We start from the raw sequence: 18,102 nt of genomic DNA, 5'->3' as shown, positions 1-18,102 counted from the left end.
GGTTAGTATGGGGTAAGTACGGGGTTAGCATGGGGTAAGTACGGGGTTAGCATGGGGTAAGTACGGGGTTAGCACAGGGTTAGTATGGGGTAAGTACGGGGTTAGCATGGGGTAAGTACGGGGTTAGCATGGGGTAAGTACGGGGTTAGCATGGGGTAAGTACGGGGTTAGCACGGGGTTAGCACAGGGTAAGTACGGGGTTAGCACAGGGTTAGTACAGGGTTAGCACAGGGTTAGTACAGAGTTAGCACGGGGTTAGCACAGAGTTAGTACAGAGTTAGCACGGGGTAAGTACGGGGTTAACACGGGGTAAGTACGGGGTTAGCACAGGGTTAGCACGGGGTTAGTACAGGGTTAGCACAGAGTTGGTATGGGGTTAGAACAGGGTTAGCATGGGGTAAGTACGGGGTTAGTCAGAGTTAGCGCGGGGTTAGCACAGGGTTAGTACACAGTTAGCACAGGGTTAGTATGGGGTTAGCATGGGGTAAGTACGGGGTTAGCACAGGGTTAGTATGGGGTAAGTACGGGGTTAGCATGGGGTAAGTACAGGGTTAGCATGGGGTTAGTACAGGGTTAGCACAGGGTTAGTACAGTGTTGGCACGGGGTTAGCACAGGGTTAGTACAGAGTTAGCACGGGGTAAGTATGGGGTTAGCACAGGGTTAGTACAGGGTTAGCACGGGGTTAGTACAGAGTTAGCAGGGGTTAGTACAGGGTTAGTACAGGGTTAGCACAGGGTTAGTATGGGGTAAGTACGGGGTTAGCACAGGGTTAGTATGAGGTAAGTACGGGGTTAGTATGGGGTAAGTACAGGTTTAGCATGGGGTTAGAACAGGGTTAGCATGGGGTAAGTACGGGGTTAGCATGGGGTTAGAACAGGGTTAGCATGGGGTAAGTACAGGGTTAGCATAGGGTTAGCACAGGGTTAGCACGGGGCTCAGTATTTGTTGGACTCCACTTCAGTTAAACGCAAACTGATGGTGTGTCAGGAGAAGCCAAACCTGATTAAAGCTTTGTTTCTCACTCAGATATCAGGCATTTATCTTAGATAAATATATGTGGATATATTTCAACCAGGCATCAAAAAAGTCCTTATGTTGAAACCGTATGTTGAAAAACTGAAAAGAAGTTAATATTCAGCCCTGAATTAGCTGTTAAATCTCCTGCATTGGTTTAAAACATGTAATGAAGTATAAATTTCAATATTTATCCTCCTTGAAACTGTAAGAGTTGAGTTTAAGCCGGCTAAGCACCATGAAACTGTGAAACTAACAATTTAACAGTAAAACTAAAACAAAGTCACTCAATAATCAGAAAGCTTCACTTTTCCTGCATTATGGGTTTTTGGTGAGACGTGGACGCTGATAAGAGTGGCTGTAAACTCATTTAATCAATTACACGGCTCAAGTTCAACTGACTTTCACGTCTTCTGCTGTTTGGAAAAACAGAATTGATGTTATTGTTAGAATTTGAGATGCAGGGGTTGAACGATACATGAATAAATACAGATATGTGCATTATGAAATGAAGGCTGTAGATCGAATCAGCATCATTTAGGACATCAAGATCGGTCCACACCGGTCAATAAAAAACGATATGGCAACAGTAATATAGATTAACAGCAGGGAGTTGCTTATGTCTCATTTAGATAAGCGATAACAGAAATTAGTGACATAACGTCTTATCTGCCTTTTACAAGCTCTCAATTAAGTTCAAGGATCTATGCAGCAGCGCGTTCTCCTTCAAACCCAAAGCGCCAAAAGTGGTTTGAATATAAAAGAAAAAGCTCCGAATGATGTGGTTTCATCTGCTGGAGTCGTGTCAGTTTATGTGACATTCTTCCTGGTTTCTGAGCGCTTTTCTCTCTTTAACTGTCGGAAGCACAGACGCAGCTTTTTATTGTGAAAGGCAGATTAAAGTCCACGGCGGCACACTTACATAATATGAGATTATGGACGCCTGGAGAGGATCACGTAGACCAATGGAGGCTGCATAAAGTAAGCTGCTCTCAGTGAGCGTGGGCACAGCGTTCAACATGCAGACCATCATCGCACAAAACGGGTCCGAGACCCCGGAGCCGGTGAAAGCCCAAGTTAAAGGTGAGTTTGGTGAGGTATTACAGATCAAATCTGCAGTTTTACGCACTGCAAGAGGCCAGTGTTTGTGTGGAAGTGTCCTTTAATGCTGATAAAAATAGCTTCTATCAAAGTTCTGCTGTCCAGTCGTAAACATGGCAAAATAATCCTTTCAGATTATCTGAGTTTCTCATCTTTTATTGACTTTTTCCTTTTCCCGTAATGTGATATTAACTAAAAAGTTAAGTTATTATTAGTAATGTTTATTTTAGAGCCAGCTGTGCCAACATCTGGAGAATCCAGGCTCCTCCATGATCACATTTAAAATGATAAGGAATTACTCCTTTACACACACCAAACATTTTATAAAAGTAAAACATTAAATCAGAACATGAAAATACACTTCAGTCTCAGTTTGGTGCATTTTGATGTGTGAAGTTGTTCAGTAGAAGAAGAGCAATGAATTATAAATTAATCATTCTAATGATTCTAATGATTCTTTATTCAGAGCTCGGGACTGTCCACTGATCTAATTCACTGCATAATAGTTCCAAATAGGAGCCAAAATGTGAAAAATGAAACAATCAGAGCCGTCTGACTGGTGATTTAAATGAGTATCCGACTTGATCTGAACATTTAAGGGTTTCATCACTGGATCAGATCACCGCCCTCACGGAGAACCTCAGAAAATCTGCTGAGTATCAGCTGAATCAGCTTCTCTCAGACCTTTAGTTCTGGCGTTAACGTTTAAAGGTAAAGTCACTTGGTTTGTTTCAGGTGCTGACCAAACTTATTCCAACTCAGAGTCTCTCAGTTGGGAGATTATATCTATTGATCCATAAACACTATTGATTCATAATGATCAGAAGATCCACAACATGTCTGAAGGCCGTTATTGTCATGTTAACTCGTTAATTATTTAACGCCGATAAACATTTTATCGCGCATTAACGCAGGTTTTTTAATTTTTTAATTTTTTTTAAATTTTTTTAAAATTTAAAACAAATTTTTGGGGGGGCTTTTGTGCCTTTAATGGATAGGAAAGTTCAGAGAGACAGGAAGCAGGGGGCAGAGAGAGGGGGAACAACATGCAGCACAGGGCCGTCCGATGCGGGACTCGAACCGGACCAGTTTTATTTTTTATTTTATTTAGTAAAAGTCTGTTGCTCACAGGCTTTTATTTTGTAAAAGTCTGTCGCTCACAGGCTTTTATTTTGTAAAAGTCTGCTGCTGTCTGCTGTGGAACAGGAAAAGAAAGTAATCGGCGGATCCACCAAACATGGAGAAGGGTACGGAACTTTTACTCGGCCATTTTCATGTTAAAGTTCTTCCAGACGGCGGAGTCGACAGAACCAAAGTCATCTGTAAACACTGCCAAGTTGAATTGTCTTCTCAGCGTAGTAGTTCCAGTCTAAAATATCACTTAAAGGCAAAACACACAACTGATAGCAGCAAGTCATTCAAGGAAACAGACAGTGGAGCGAGGCTTCTACATAAAAACTACAGAAAGATGCTGATGTTAAAAGTGTGTTTGCACAACAAATGTTATGGCACTTTCATTCATATGGCAGCACATTTAAAATAAAGCTAAATGCTAAAAGCTATACACTGCTTTTGAATTCATTTTTGGATTCTGCGTACAAATGCGATTAATCGTGATTAATCAGGGAAATCATGTGATTAATTAGATTAAACATGTTAATAGTTGCCCAGCCCTGGTTTTTATGTGATCATGTTGGGATAACAAACTACCAAAAGTAGGTGACTGGAGCGTGTGGTTAAAAAGGAAATCTGGTGATTGGTTGTGTGACCTCTGACCTGCAGGATCCATCCCGGCCTGGTTGCAGGGCACGCTGCTGAGGAATGGACCCGGCCTCTTCTCCGTGGGAAGCTCCGAGTACAACCACTGGTTTGACGGCTTGTCGCTCATCCACAGTTTCACCTTCAGCGACGGTCAGTCTCTGACGTTAAACGTTGTTCAACATCTGGTGGAACCGCGTTCTGTGACGGTTGGGATGTCGTTTCAGGCGAGGTGACGTACAGAAGCAAGTTTCTGAGGAGCGAGACCTACAAGAGGAACATCAAGGCCGACCGGATCATCGTGTCCGAGTTTGGAACCATGATCTACCCCGACCCCTGCAAGAACATCTTTGCCAGGTAGGTGCTGCACATGCAGGACGTGTGGAACCAAGCCGAGCCCATTCAGAACAAACCGGGACAGTTTTTATACTCATTCAGGGGGTGTAGAACTTCGGGAATCCAAAGAACTGTACAGAAAACTCTGGGGGAGTCAGGACATGGTGGCTTTCCTGGATTTAGGACCCGTTTAGATGTGTTTAGATTATTATCGATGGATAGATAGATTTATTAAAGACTCGTAGTCCAGATCACATAGAAAAACAATCAAATATAAAAGTACATAAAAAGACCATTCATAAAAAAATAAAAATAATAATAAAAACACTCCTACACTAAAAACAAGAAACAAAAAGCAGAAACTGATAAATTAGAGAAGCAAATAAAATCTCTGGAAATAGATATAAATAATAAAGATGACCCTGAAAAACAAAAACGGTTACTAATTTTAAGAACGGAATACAATAAATTAACATCCGATAAAGCAGCAAAAAGTTTACTCTGGTTGAACCAGGCCTTTTATGATCAGGGAGAAAAGGCTGGTAAATTGTTAGCTTGGAGAATTAAAAAAATACGATCTGAAAGAGCCATTAATGGTATAACTACTCAATCAGGGGAGATATCAAACGATGCTCAAGATATTAATAATACATTTAAGGAATTCTATCAATCACTGTGCAGGTCAGAATGCTCCTCCACACCCGCTTATAGAGAAACCTTTCTTAATCAGCTCCAGTTTAAAACACTCACAGAGGAGGTTAAAGAGGACCTGGATAAGGATATAACAATGGAAGAGCTATTGCAGACCATTAAAAGTATCAACTCAGGCAAAGCTTCAGGGCCTGATGACCTTCCAATAGAGTTTCATAAAACCTTCCAGAAGCAGTTGTTGACCCCACTTTTAAATATGTTTAACGAGTCATTTAGTAATGGTATATTACCACCAACTTTAAGACTCGCTACAATAATCCTTATTTTGAAACCTGGGAAAATACCGACTAACTGCTCCTCATACAGGCCTATTAGTCTTATGGGAGTAGACACCAAAATATTGTGTAAAGTTCTTGCTAAAAGGCTAGATCCAAATATCCCTTCTTTGGTACATAGTGATCAGAATGGGTTCGTACCAGCCGCGGCCGCTGTATTTGGGCAGGATGGGCAGAGCCCCGCCTTCCACACCCCAACCTTTCTTTTATAGATAAAATATAGATAATTATAAATTATAGATAAAATATTTATTTCAACTTCAATCACAGTGGGAATCGTATTACACCATATTGTGGCTTGTGACGGACTTTGCGGGTGGAATCTGTTTTTATTTTCGCTGAAATATAGCCTACCTCCACTGTGGCTGCTTAACGTTAGATCTATGGCCACTGGCCAGGGCAGATGCCTGGTCTGCCCTCAGCTAAGCCCCGCCCCGCCGAACTCTCGAGCACATTCTACCAATCAGAATCACTGTAGGCCCCTACTTAGCATAATATCATGTAACATTTAGTGCGCCTGTATAGATGCTATTGGGGCAGGTGTATGATCTGCCCTGGACATTAAAGGACTCAAAGGGTTTAAGAAATATTACTCCGCCCATCTAGCCAGTGGGAACTTCAATGCCGCCAAATTCCCCTACAAACTTGTTGGATAAAACGGATAACAATGTCGGATTTGATGAAGGATATTGGCTGTTTAATCCGGATTCACGTTTGTGGTAGGTAAAGATTTTACTTTATAGTTGCTATCTTACAAAGTTTAAGTGATTGTGAACGAAGTCTTTGCAAAATGGGAAACTGGGAGTGATTTAATGAAATATCTTAGCTTGATGAGCAAAGCAATGTTAAGACAGTAAACAATGTGTTGACAGCTTCGTATATGTACAGTAGGTTACTTGTCTGCTAGCTTAGGTTGGAGCACTGTTGGTGTGTGTGACATGAAGCATTTTTCGGAAAAGGCAAAAAAACAAGCAAGGCGCATCTGAATTGTGCCATGAAATTAGCCATGCTAGGTAATGCTTTGCGACAAGTTTCTCTCTAATTGAAACTTAGGCAGTATTAATTCCTTTCACAAACTTTTTTATGCGAGTGCACCCCCCCCCCCCCGCTTATGGTTGCATAGACTATTGGCCTATTGCGTATGCTCCATAAAAGCTTGCATTTTGATAACGCAGATCATCTGCCCCGCCTATTTTCCAGACCACGAGCCGCTACTGGTTCGTACAGAGTCGTCAGGGATTTCATACCATTAGAAGGGTCCTCAACATAATTCACTCTAAAAATAATACCAGGGATACAGCGCTGTTATCTCTAGATGCTAGACAAGCGTTTCATAAAATCGAGTGGCCTTATTTTTTGTTCAATTTGTTACCAAGATATGGACTTGGGGGGAAATTTCTGAAATGGATAGAATTATTGTACACCAACCCTACAGCACGTGTAATGACGGATAACAATTTATCAAGCCCGTTAACATTAGAGAGGTCAACCTGTCAGGGCTGTCCTCTCTCCCCACTATTGTTCATTTTGGCCATTGAGCCTTTAGCCATGTCCATTAGAGCTGAAGTCAATCTGTCAGGTATAACAATCACTGATCATGAACATAAGTTATCTTTGTATGCAGACGATGTGATTCTTTTTTTGCAGACTTATCAAACAGTGTCCAGACATTATTACATTTAATTAATCAATTTGGTCAGTTTTCTGGATACAGTATTAATAATGAAAAATCTTCTATACTTTTCTTGAACAGAGACGAAAGAACTAATCCAGTTATAAGCACACCCTTTTTTAATGCGAGGGAAGGCTTTACCTATCTTGGAATTAAGATTACCCCCCAAATTAATACAGTTGTTAAAGCAAACTATGACCCGTTGATGAGAGAGGTACAAGACTCACAAAATGCTTTTTTAAAGAAATTAATAGTGTATTTTGTAGGTTTATCTGGAAAAACAAAAAACCTAGATTAAGACTCAGATTATTGTATTTGCCATATGATAGGGGTGGATTACAGATGCCCAGTTTACAGCGGTATTACTGGGCCGCCCAGCTGCGCAGTGCTATGTTTTATTTTGTCACACACTCTCCTCCAGCATGGGTTTATATTGAACAAGCATCAATATCTAAGCTGCCATTAAGCCCATACTTATATTCAGCAGATTTTAAAACTTTAAAGAAAAAAACAACAAACCCCTTCCTTAAAAACTCTATTGATATATGGTTTAAAGCTCATAGACATATTGGTGATACACCCCCCATCTATCAATTTTCACCTATTTGGGATAATGTGCAGTTCACTCCTGGCAGGGCAGATGGTGGTTTTAAGGTTTGTGCCGACAGAGGGGTGCAAAAAATTGGAGACTTATATGTTCAGGGCACTTTACTAACATTTAACGACCTTTGTTTGAAATATTCAATTCCATGAAAACACTTTTTTAAATACTTACAACTGAGACATTTCATCTTATCAAAGCGTCACCAGACTACACATGAGCCGCCGCCGTCCTGCCTTGAGGGCATCGTGTTAAGACACATGAATGGGAAACGACAAATTTCTACAATATATACAGCACTTGTTTTGCATGATGAGGAATCTAGTCATGACAGAAGGAAGGCATGGAGTTTAGATATTAAGGAATATATTGAAGAAGCTGAGTGGGCGACAGCTTGTTTAAAAGCTCAATCACAAACCATTAATACTCGAATGAAGTTGCTACAACACAAGTGGTTAATGAGGACATACATAACCCCTGAGAAACTCAATAAATGGTCCCCTGACGTTCCAGATACATGTGTGAAATGTTTGACGGAGAAAGGTACTTTGATTTATTGTGTATGGGAATGTCCTAAGCTGGTATCTTTTTGGAAAATGGTTGTCCACACTCTAAGTAAAGTCACAGGTATCCAGGTACCCTGCGTAGCAAAACTTTGTATTCTAGGGATATATCCAGATTGCTTTTCTGTGAACCCTAAGTATAAGACTCTGATCAACTTTGGCCTCCTGCAGGCCAGTAGGATGGTTGCTCTATCTTGGAGAGAGATTGAAGTATCCTCTACACAATCTTGGATTAGAGAGATGGCAAGGTGTGTTACATTAGAAAAGCTAACCTATGTAATTAGGGGTAAAGTGCAAGAATTTGAAGAGGTGTGGGCACCCTTAATGGACTTTCTTAAGCAGCAATAGGTTATACTTATCTGTAAGGCTACTAAGTGTGACAATTTTATTTTATTTTATTTATTTACTTTGGATTTATTTATTATTATTGTTATTATTATTTTATATATATGTTTTGTATGTGTATGTATGCAGTGAGGTCTGCTTGTATTTCATTGTGCAACTAGTGTGGTATGTGTCGATGTTTTGTATGTTCTTATTGAAAATTAATAAAAGCATTGTTAAAAAATAAATAAATAAAAAAACCACTCCTAATCTTTTAGGAGGCAATCATACCAATGTTTCCAATATACAGAAGTATATCTTACTGCAGTATATTCAATGTTAGTCAACAGTAGGATAATTCTATTATTAGACTCATTTAGCCGGCAAATAAATGTAAACATAAGCTTCCTTAAAACAGCCATCAAAGAGCTGACATTCGCAGACACAAACAGTTCACTGGCATTGCTCCATCTGGGCTTCTTTAACTAAAGTCTGAATGCATCATTATGAGCCACCTTCCATCTCTGAAGGCTGGCTTTTTTATAAGTGTGCCGTATACACTGTTGTGTGCAATATATCTATATACTTGAATCTACTAACACCTTATTTTATTTATTTTATTACCGTAACAAAAAAAAAACTGTGCATCTTACACCCTTCCCTTTTTTTTTATTTACTTATATATTTTTAATATTTTTATATTCGCACTCTCTTTGCACTGTTTTTGGTGGCTTTAAATTTCGTTGTACCATGTATAATGACAATAAAGGCATTCTGATTACAGTGAGGTACAATATGATCTAAACAAGTTCAGTTTAACTTCATCAGAGATATTTTACTTAATTTGAGATGTTCAATAAGATCCCAGACAGCTTAAAATGAGGGAAACCCTATATTTGTCTTCTTTAGTGCGACATATCAGAATGACACTTTTGTTTGAGTCCATAGATGCAAAGATCTGTTGTAACTCTGCTGTAAATGACAAACAGGTTCATGTTGCAGTTCAATGAGACCCTGAAATAACACAAAGATCCTGCCGACTTATCGGAGCTGGACACTGAACACCTTTCTCCCCAGGGCATTCACGCACCTCTGCAACGTCATCCCCGACTTCACCGACAACAACCTGATCAACATCATCCGCTACGGCCAGGACTACTACGCCTCCTCCGAGGTCAACTACATCAACCAGATCGACCCGGACACCCTGGAAACCGTCGGCAGGGTGAGTTCGTCGGCCTTCTGAAACCTCAGCGGGTTTAAACATCGTGTCGTCACGTGACCCTTTCTGCCCAACCGCAGACCAACTACAGGAACCACATCGCTCTGAACCTGGCCACGGCTCATCCTCACTACGACAGCGAGGGCAACACCTACAACATGGGCACCGCCATCATGGGCCTCGGCCGGCCCAAATACGTCATCTTCAAGGTCTCAGCGGATGCTTCAGGTATGGAGCCCGCTGTCAAACCTCAGATGTTTACACCTCATATGACGCCAGGGGACATTACATTCCATTCCATGACATTACATTGCGGCCATTTTGCAGACGCTTTTATCCAAAGCAACTTACAATAGGTGTGTTCCACATCGGTAGGCAAAAGAACTTCAGGTCACAAGAAATCATAAGTGCATTTCCTTCCAAAACCAAACAGCTAACAGTAAGTGCGCTAAGTTCGGGACCGAGACAGATGGAAAGACAAGTTAGGAAACAAAGACAGGATCTTTGTTGGGTTTGGGAGCAAAACAGTGCGACTTTAAAGCCAAGTATACCGTCCTAGTCCTAGATGATGCTGTGGGAGGGGGAGCTTTATTCAGGACACCTGCCAGTCATCTAAAGCTCGGACAGTAAGTGTGAAAAACTGAGCGATCAGCTACGGGGGGTGTAAACTTTGTCCTTTAAGCTCTGGGCTCAGGTCTGTATCTAATCTCAGGCGGGAAACAGTTTATGGAATAACGAGCCCCGTAAAAGATACCCCACAAGCAGTTTACCGGTGTCACCTGCGTTATCACCTGCTGCATTTACCACTCACACTTTCAGGAGAAGCACCTTTAGCACACTTTTAGTTTAAACAAGGTTAATTTGTTCAGAAAAAAAGAGCGAAACCTGAAACAATCCACAGAAACACTACAGGTTAGGGTCTGGAAAGACTATGGCAGAGAAGACCAGGTACCCAAAGTAATGGGGCAATGAGTCACGGACCACAGGATTGGAAATGAAAGCTAAAAATCAAGATTACTGCTGCACAAAAGTTGCAGCATACAGAAAGTTAATGATACTTTAAAAGGAAAAACGATGGAAACAGGCTGCATCTCACTTTCAGGTATGATGTTTCAGTAAAAAACTCAAATGTGTGTCAGGAGGATCAGAAATGACAATGACACAGCTGCGTCTCTTTCAGATAAAGAGCGTAAAAAGCCGGCGCTGAGGAAGGTGCAGCAGCTGTGTTCGGTCCCTTTCCGCTCCGCCCTCCAGCCCAGCTACTTCCACAGCTTCGGCATGACCGAGGACTACATCGTGTTCGTGGAGCAGCCTTTCAAACTGGACATCATCAGACTGGCAACTGCCTATTTCAGGGGGGTCAACTGGGGGAGCTGCCTCAAATTTGACAAAGATGACCTCGTAAGTTCTCCCACTTTGACTCACTTAGTGGGGTCACATGGCCCTGAAAGGATCGGATTATTGGCTAAATTACAATAAAAATGAGCTGAGCAAGGGTAATTCTCCTTGGATATATGGCGGTGAATGAATGGGATCAGAGGCACAAAGCGTGTCATACCCCGGTATGATAGGTGGCGCTGTACCCATTCCAGCTGTTGCTAATAGAGCCACTTCCTGTTGACCTCTTCACCACCAACAACAACAACAAACTCAGGCATTGGAGAAAGATGGAGAACGCAGAGCAAGATGAAGCTACGTCCCTCTACATTTGGTCTGTGATGAGCTGCTTGTTGCACAAACTCGATGCCCAACGGAGCATTCTCCATCGCGTTGTTTGTTTCTTTCTGACGGCGACAACAACAGGAATATCGTCTCCTTTGACTTCCGGGTCACGACACCGGGAAAACATCTGGAGCATGCGCAGAACGCAAAGTCTGATTCACCACGTGATTCAGCGTCTACAAGCAGGTTTAGAGTGACTTTCAACCGGGTTATCTCGGGGTCTGAATCTGATCCGGTCCAATTCTTAGTCAGATTAAGGCGTCTACATGCACTTAATAACTCAGTCTGATTATAATTTAGCCAATAATCCGATCTGGTCCCATTCTTAGTCAGACTAAGGTGTCTAATATGAATTTAATAACTCAGTCTGATTGTAATTTAGCCAATAATCCGATCTGGTCCCATTCTTAGTCAGACTAAGGTGTCTAATATGAATTTAATAACTCAGTCTGATTATAATTTAGCCAATAATCCGATCTGGTCCCATTCTTAGTCAGACTAAGGTGTCTAATATGAATTTAATAACTCAGTCTGATTATAATTTAGCCAATAATCCGATCTGGTCCCATTCTTAGTCAGACTAAGGTGTCTACATGCACTTATAACTCAGTCTTTCTGTGCGAAAGCAAAGCAAATCAACATGAAATCTTCTTTCCTTCCAGACTTTCTTCCACGTCATCAACAGAAAAACAGGAAAGGCCGTTTCCCAGCGCTTCTACAGCGACGCCCTGGTGGTTTTCCACCACATCAACGCCTACGAGGACGACGGCCACGTGGTGTTCGACATGATCTGCTACAAAGACAGCAACCTGTACGACATGTTCTACCTGCACAACATGAGGAAGGACCACGGCAGCTTCATTCAGAGCAACAAGGACTTCTCCCCGCCCATTTGCCAGAGATTCGTGTTGCCCCTCAGCGCCCACAAGGTACAGTTGCATCAGAAAGAAAGAAGCTTTCCCATCATCATCATCATCATCATCTTATGAGCTGCTTGTTCTGCAGGAGTCGCCCAGAGGAACCAACTTGGTGACATTGAAGGACACGACGGCCCAGGCAGTGATGCAGGAGGACGGGTCCATCTACTGCCGGCCCGACACGCTGTTCCAAGGTAACGTTCCGACACGCTGTTCCATGGTAACGTTCCGACACGCTGTTCCATGGTAACGTTCTGTCACGCTGTTCCATGGTAACGTTCCGTCACGCTGTTCCATGGTAACGTTCTGTCACGCTGTTCCATGGTAACGTTCCGTCACGCTGTTCCATGGTAACGTTCTGTCACGCTGTTCCATGGTAACGTTCCGTCACGCTGTTCCAAGGTAACGTTCCGTCACGCTGTTCCATGGTAACGTTCCGACACGCTGTTCCATGGTAACGTTCCGTCACGCTGTTCCAAGGTAACGTTCCGACACGCTGTTCCAAGGTAACGTTCCGTCACGCTGTTCCAAGGTAACGTTCCGACACGCTGTTCCAAGGTAACGTTCCGTCACGCTGTTCCATGGTAACGTTCCGTCACGCTGTTCCATGGTAACGTTCAGACACGCTGTTCCATGGTAACGTTCAGACACGCTGTTCCATGGTAACGTTCAGACACGCTGTTCCATGGTAACGTTCAGACACGCTGTTCCATGGTAACGTTCCGTCACGCTGTTCCATGGTAACGTTCCGTCACGCTGTTCCAAGGTAACGTTCCGTCACGCTGTTCCAAGGTAACGTTCCGTCACGCTGTTCCAAGGTAACGTTCAGACACGCTGTTCCAAGGTAACGTTCCGTCACGCTGTTCCATGGTAACGTTCCGTCACGCTGTTCCAAGGTAACGTTCCGTCACGCTGTTCCATGGTAACCTTCCGTCACGCTGTTCCAAGGTAACGTTCCGACACGCTGTTCCAAGGTAACGTTCCGTCACGCTGTTCCAAGGTAACGTTCCGTCACGCTGTTCCAAGGTAACGTTGAGACACGCTGTTCCAAGGTAACGTTCCGACACGCTGTTCCATGGTAACGTTCCGTCACGCTGTTCCATGGTAACGTTCCGTCACGCTGTTCCAAGGTACCGTTCCATCACGCTGTTCCATGCTAACGTTCCGACACGCTGTTCCAGGGTAACGTTCCGACACGCTGTTCCATGGTAACGTTCCATCACGCTGTTCCATGCTAACGTTGAGACACGCTGTTCCAAGGTAACGTTCCGTCACGCTGTTGCAAGGTAATGTTCCGTCACGCTGTTCCAAGGTAACGTTCCATCACGCTGTTCCATGGTAACGTTCCAACACGCTGTTCCATGGTAACGTTCCGTCACGCTGTTCCAAGGTAACGTTCCGACACGCTGTTCCAAGGTAACTTTCAGACACGCTGTTCCATGGTAACGTTCCGACACGCTGTTCCATGGTAACGTTCCGTCACGCTGTTCCATGGTAACGTTCTGTCACGCTGTTCCATGGTAACGTTCCGTCACGCTGTTCCAAGGTAACGTTCCGACACGCTGTTCCAAGGTAACGTTCTGACACGCTGTTCCAAGGTAACGTTCCATCACGCTGTTCCAAGGTAACGTTCCATCACGCTGTTCCATGCTAACGTTCCGACACGCTGTTCCAGGGTAACGTTCCGACACGCTGTTCAAAGGTAACGTTCCATCACGCTGTTCCATGCTAACGTTGAGACACACTGTTCCAAGGTAACGTTCCGTCACGCTGTTGCAAGGTAATGTTCCGTCACGCTGTTCCAAGGTAACGTTCCATCACGCTGTTCCATGGTAACGTTCCAACACGCTGTTCCATGGTAACGTTCCGTCACGCTGTTCCAAGGTAACGTTCCGACACGCTGTTCCAAGGTAACTTTCAGACACGCTGTTCCATGGTAACGTTCCGACACGCTGTTCCATGGTAACGTTCCGTCACGCTGTTCCATGGTAACGTTCAGACACGCTGTTCCATGGTAACGTTCCGTCACGCTGTTCCATGGTAACGTTCCGTCACGCTGTTCCAAGGTAACGTTCCGACACGCTGTTCTAAGGTAACGTTCCGTCACGCTGTTCCAAGGTAACGTTTCGACACGCTGTTCCAAGGTAACGTTCCGACACGCTGTTCCATGGTAACGTTCAGACACGCTGTTCCAAGGTAACGTTCAGACACGCTGTTCCATGGTAACGTTCCGGCACGCTGTTCCATGGTAACGTTCAGACACGCTGTTCCAAGGTAACTTTCAGACACGCTGTTCCATGGTAACGTTCAGACACGCTGTTCCATGGTAACGTTCCGGCACGCTGTTCCATGGTAACGTTCAGACACGCTGTTCCAAGGTAACTTTCAGACACGCTGTTCCATGGTAACGTTCAGACACGCTGTTCCATGGTAACGTTCCGGCACGCTGTTCCATGGTAACGTTCAGACACGCTGTTCCAAGGTAACGTTCAGACACGCTGTTCCATGGTAACGTTCCGGCACGCTGTTCCATGGTAACGTTCAGACACGCTGTTCCAAGGTAACTTTCAGACACGCTGTTCCATGGTAACGTTCCGGCACGCTGTTCCATGGTAACGTTCAGACACGCTGTTCCATGGTAACGTTCAGACACGCTGTTCCATGGTAACGTTCCGACACGCTGTTCCATGATAACGTTCAGACACGCTGTTCCATGGTAACGTTCAGACACGCTGTTCCATGGTAACGTTCAGACACGCTGTTCCATGGTAACGTTCAGACACGCTGTTCCATGGTAACGTTCAGACACGCTGTTCCATGGTTTGACTCCACCGCAGGTCTGGAGCTACCCGGGATCAACTACACCTTCAACACGAGGAAGTACCGATACTTCTACGGCTCCAGGGTGGAGTGGTCTCCCCACCCCAACAAGGTGAGAAGGACCACCCGTTTACCAACCCGTTACAGCCCAAAGTCTGATCTGAAGTCACTTTGAGCTCAACTCTGTCTCCCTGCAGATCGCCAAAGTTGACGTGGTCACCAGGACGCACCTGGAGTGGCACCAGGAGAACTGTTACCCCTCAGAGCCGGTGTTCGTGGCCTCTCCAGGAGCCGTGGAGGAGGACGACGGTGAGGGCCTCACACACCTGTACAGTTAGGGGTCCTGAGGGGGTCCTGATGGGGTGCTGATGGGGGTGCTGAAGGGGTCCTGATGGCTTGTCTCTTTCCCTCAGGAGTCATCCTGTCCTCCGTCGTCTCTTCGGACCCCGGCTCTCCTCCCTTCCTGCTCGTGCTGAACGCCAGAACCTTGGAGGAGATCGCCCGAGCCTCCATCCCCGCCGCCGTCCACATGGACCTTCATGGACTCTTCATCCCAGCCGCCGTTTGACCGTCCAACACCGGCCGGATTATTTATATTCAAGTATAAAAGATCTTTTCTTTAAATCAGTGCACATGTGGAAGCAAACAGCCCCAGATGAGACTGCTGCAGATGTTGATTTAAAGTTCATTTAAAGTTCATTTGTCATCTCTAACGCCACCTACAGAGCAGCTAACAGCATAAAGCTCTGACACCTCATCCTGACTGAACGAGAGCGATCGATAAAAAGTGATCAGAATTTCAGTCAGCCTGTCCTGACAGTTTCTCTCACTTTCAGTCAGGATGAGGTGTTATTTCATATCGATTTCTAGCAAGACGTGGCTTGAAATCAGTGTTTCGGTATTTATTTTGTAACGTGACCTTTTACTTTCTGGGTTTTATTTTGTAATGTGACCTTTTACTTTCTGGGTTTAATTTGTAGCATGACCTTTTACTTTCTGGGTTTTATTTTGTAACACGACCTTTTACCTTCTGGGTTTTATTTTGTAACACGACCTTTTACTTTCAGGGTTTTATTTTGTAACAGGAACTTGTATTTCTTTCTAATCACCTGCTGTTTAAAGTCCAAAATGTGAAATGTGTCAAAGCAAACTCTTAAATGCTCTGGGAATCTCGTTCATCATGTAACTGGAGTTAAAACAGTTTCAGACAGAATGTAAACGTTTACAAACACAAATCTGTTTCACGGCATCAGTATTGGAGCAATCAAAGGCAAATGTCTGGAGATGCACGTCTGTGTTGTATATAGCTCTTTAAATGTGTGTTTTAATGACATGTTAGATATCTGATCCATTGATATTTCAGCTTTTGTTCGACACTGAACTGGAATTTCTGTGAATATGTCGTTTTTATGACGTGAAAATCAAAGCAGGGAACTTGATTCACTTTCACGTGTGCGATGCTTTTGCGAATAAAGTTGATTGTATTTGGTGTGTTGTCGCTTTAAAAAGCTATTATTATTATTATTATATTTAAGCTACAATTTAAATTCATTTAAATTATTTTATTTGTTTTGCTTTATATTCTTTTATGTATTTTAATGCTTTTTCCACTCCCTGCTGCAATGCTTTTATTTCATGTAAAGCACTTTGAATTGTTTGTACATGAAATGTGCTATATAAATAAATTTGATTTATCATTATTATTATTATTATTATTATTATTAACTCTATTTGTTATAGAGGGACAGTGTACACTAATTGACATTTTACAAAGAAAATGTAAATGCACCCAATTATAGCCAAAAGGCTAGTTTCCATTGGTAGTACCCCTGCCAGAAGGAGCATGGCAAAATTACTTATTACGGTAATTAAAAGAATAAATTACAGCAAAAAAGCAAGCAAAAAATTTGATTTTCATACATGTTAAAGAAGTTCCTGATAACACTTTCAGCTTCTGCTAAAACACGCAACAAGGACCTTTTCTCCCAACTCCCAAAACCTAAACTTAGGACTGACATTGTGTGCAGCTCACTCATTCAGCCTCTAACGTGTGTGATATAGTGTGTTATATAGTGTGTTATATGGTGTGTTTTTGTGATGAAACCAGCAGTCCTGCAGGTGCAAAGCTCTCTGACTCTTTAAAATCCAACAAGTTGCACGTGATGATTTCACCGTATTGATCTGAATGTTTTACCATCAAAGATCAGGCAGATCAGTAAAAAAACATTTTCATTCCAATCAGATCCTGAGGGTCAGTCTGAACTGATTAATACAACTGTGTGACCTCTGCGTGACCTCTGCACAGAGGTCACAGAGGATCAAAGATCAATCACTGCAGATGTTGCTCTGCTTCTGAATCAGACTGGTTGGGCTTCAGTCATTTATCTCGAGTCCTAAATGGTAAATTCGGTTATTCCTTCATAAGGTGACCACAGAATACAGAAAATATGCCCAATTATTGCCCAACAGCCTCAGAGTCAGACATGTTTATGCATCTGATACATCAGCATCACACTAAAGAGCCTGCGCACGAGTTAAAACTCCCACTTCATGCAGAGAGATAGGGGCTCCCTGATATTCTGCTGAACTCGTCTCCATGTTGGGAGGTTTCACAAAGCAAAGCCCGAATGAGTGGTCGTAGCACACAGAAGGATTCTGCTTTCTCACAGACGGGCTTCAGAATAATCAAATGTTTGGAGAAAACTCTAAAAATGGATGAAATTGGAGCATCAAACCCACCTGCAGCCACAGTTCAAAGGTCAGAGAACGGACGTTTATGCTGCTTTTACGGATCTTTTTGGACATGCGCATGACTGCCGTTCTGAAGCAGGTTGAGAAGAATCAAAATTAGGCAAATACCAGAGACAGTAGTAAACATCAAAAAAGCGGTGAGGGGGGTTCTAAAACATTGCAGACGACTCAGAAAAGAGGCTTAATGTTGAAAACACCGCAGTTCCCCTTTAAGTCATTAGCCCTTAAGTTGGTGACCTGAAGAAACCAGCCAGCAGAACACGGTTTGAGGGTTCACAAACTTCTCTGCGGTGGCTTTAATCTGCCAGATTAAC

General features: G+C 43.2%; 1 protein-coding gene across 1 annotated transcript; it reads left to right on the top strand.

Annotated features, from left to right (window-relative positions):
- The first annotated feature begins 2,034 nt into the window (after positions 1-2,034).
- bco1l (beta-carotene oxygenase 1, like) lies at positions 2,035-15,605 on the top strand. Its single transcript, XM_075476951.1, has 11 exons — positions 2,035-2,098; positions 3,899-4,027; positions 4,102-4,231; positions 9,434-9,581; positions 9,659-9,806; positions 10,759-10,979; positions 11,963-12,229; positions 12,306-12,411; positions 15,055-15,149; positions 15,235-15,346; positions 15,451-15,605. Exons 1-11 carry the CDS (start codon positions 2,035-2,037, stop codon positions 15,603-15,605), a joined length of 1,575 nt encoding a protein of 524 aa, XP_075333066.1.
- Positions 15,606-18,102: the final 2,497 nt, after the last annotated feature.

This window comes from Odontesthes bonariensis, chromosome 11 (assembly GCF_027942865.1).
Source record: "Odontesthes bonariensis isolate fOdoBon6 chromosome 11, fOdoBon6.hap1, whole genome shotgun sequence".
NCBI classification, from domain to species: Eukaryota; Metazoa; Chordata; class Actinopteri; order Atheriniformes; family Atherinopsidae; genus Odontesthes; species Odontesthes bonariensis.
The sequence above is the reverse complement of the archived record's forward strand: the minus strand, read 5'-3'. Positions and strand labels throughout refer to the sequence as shown.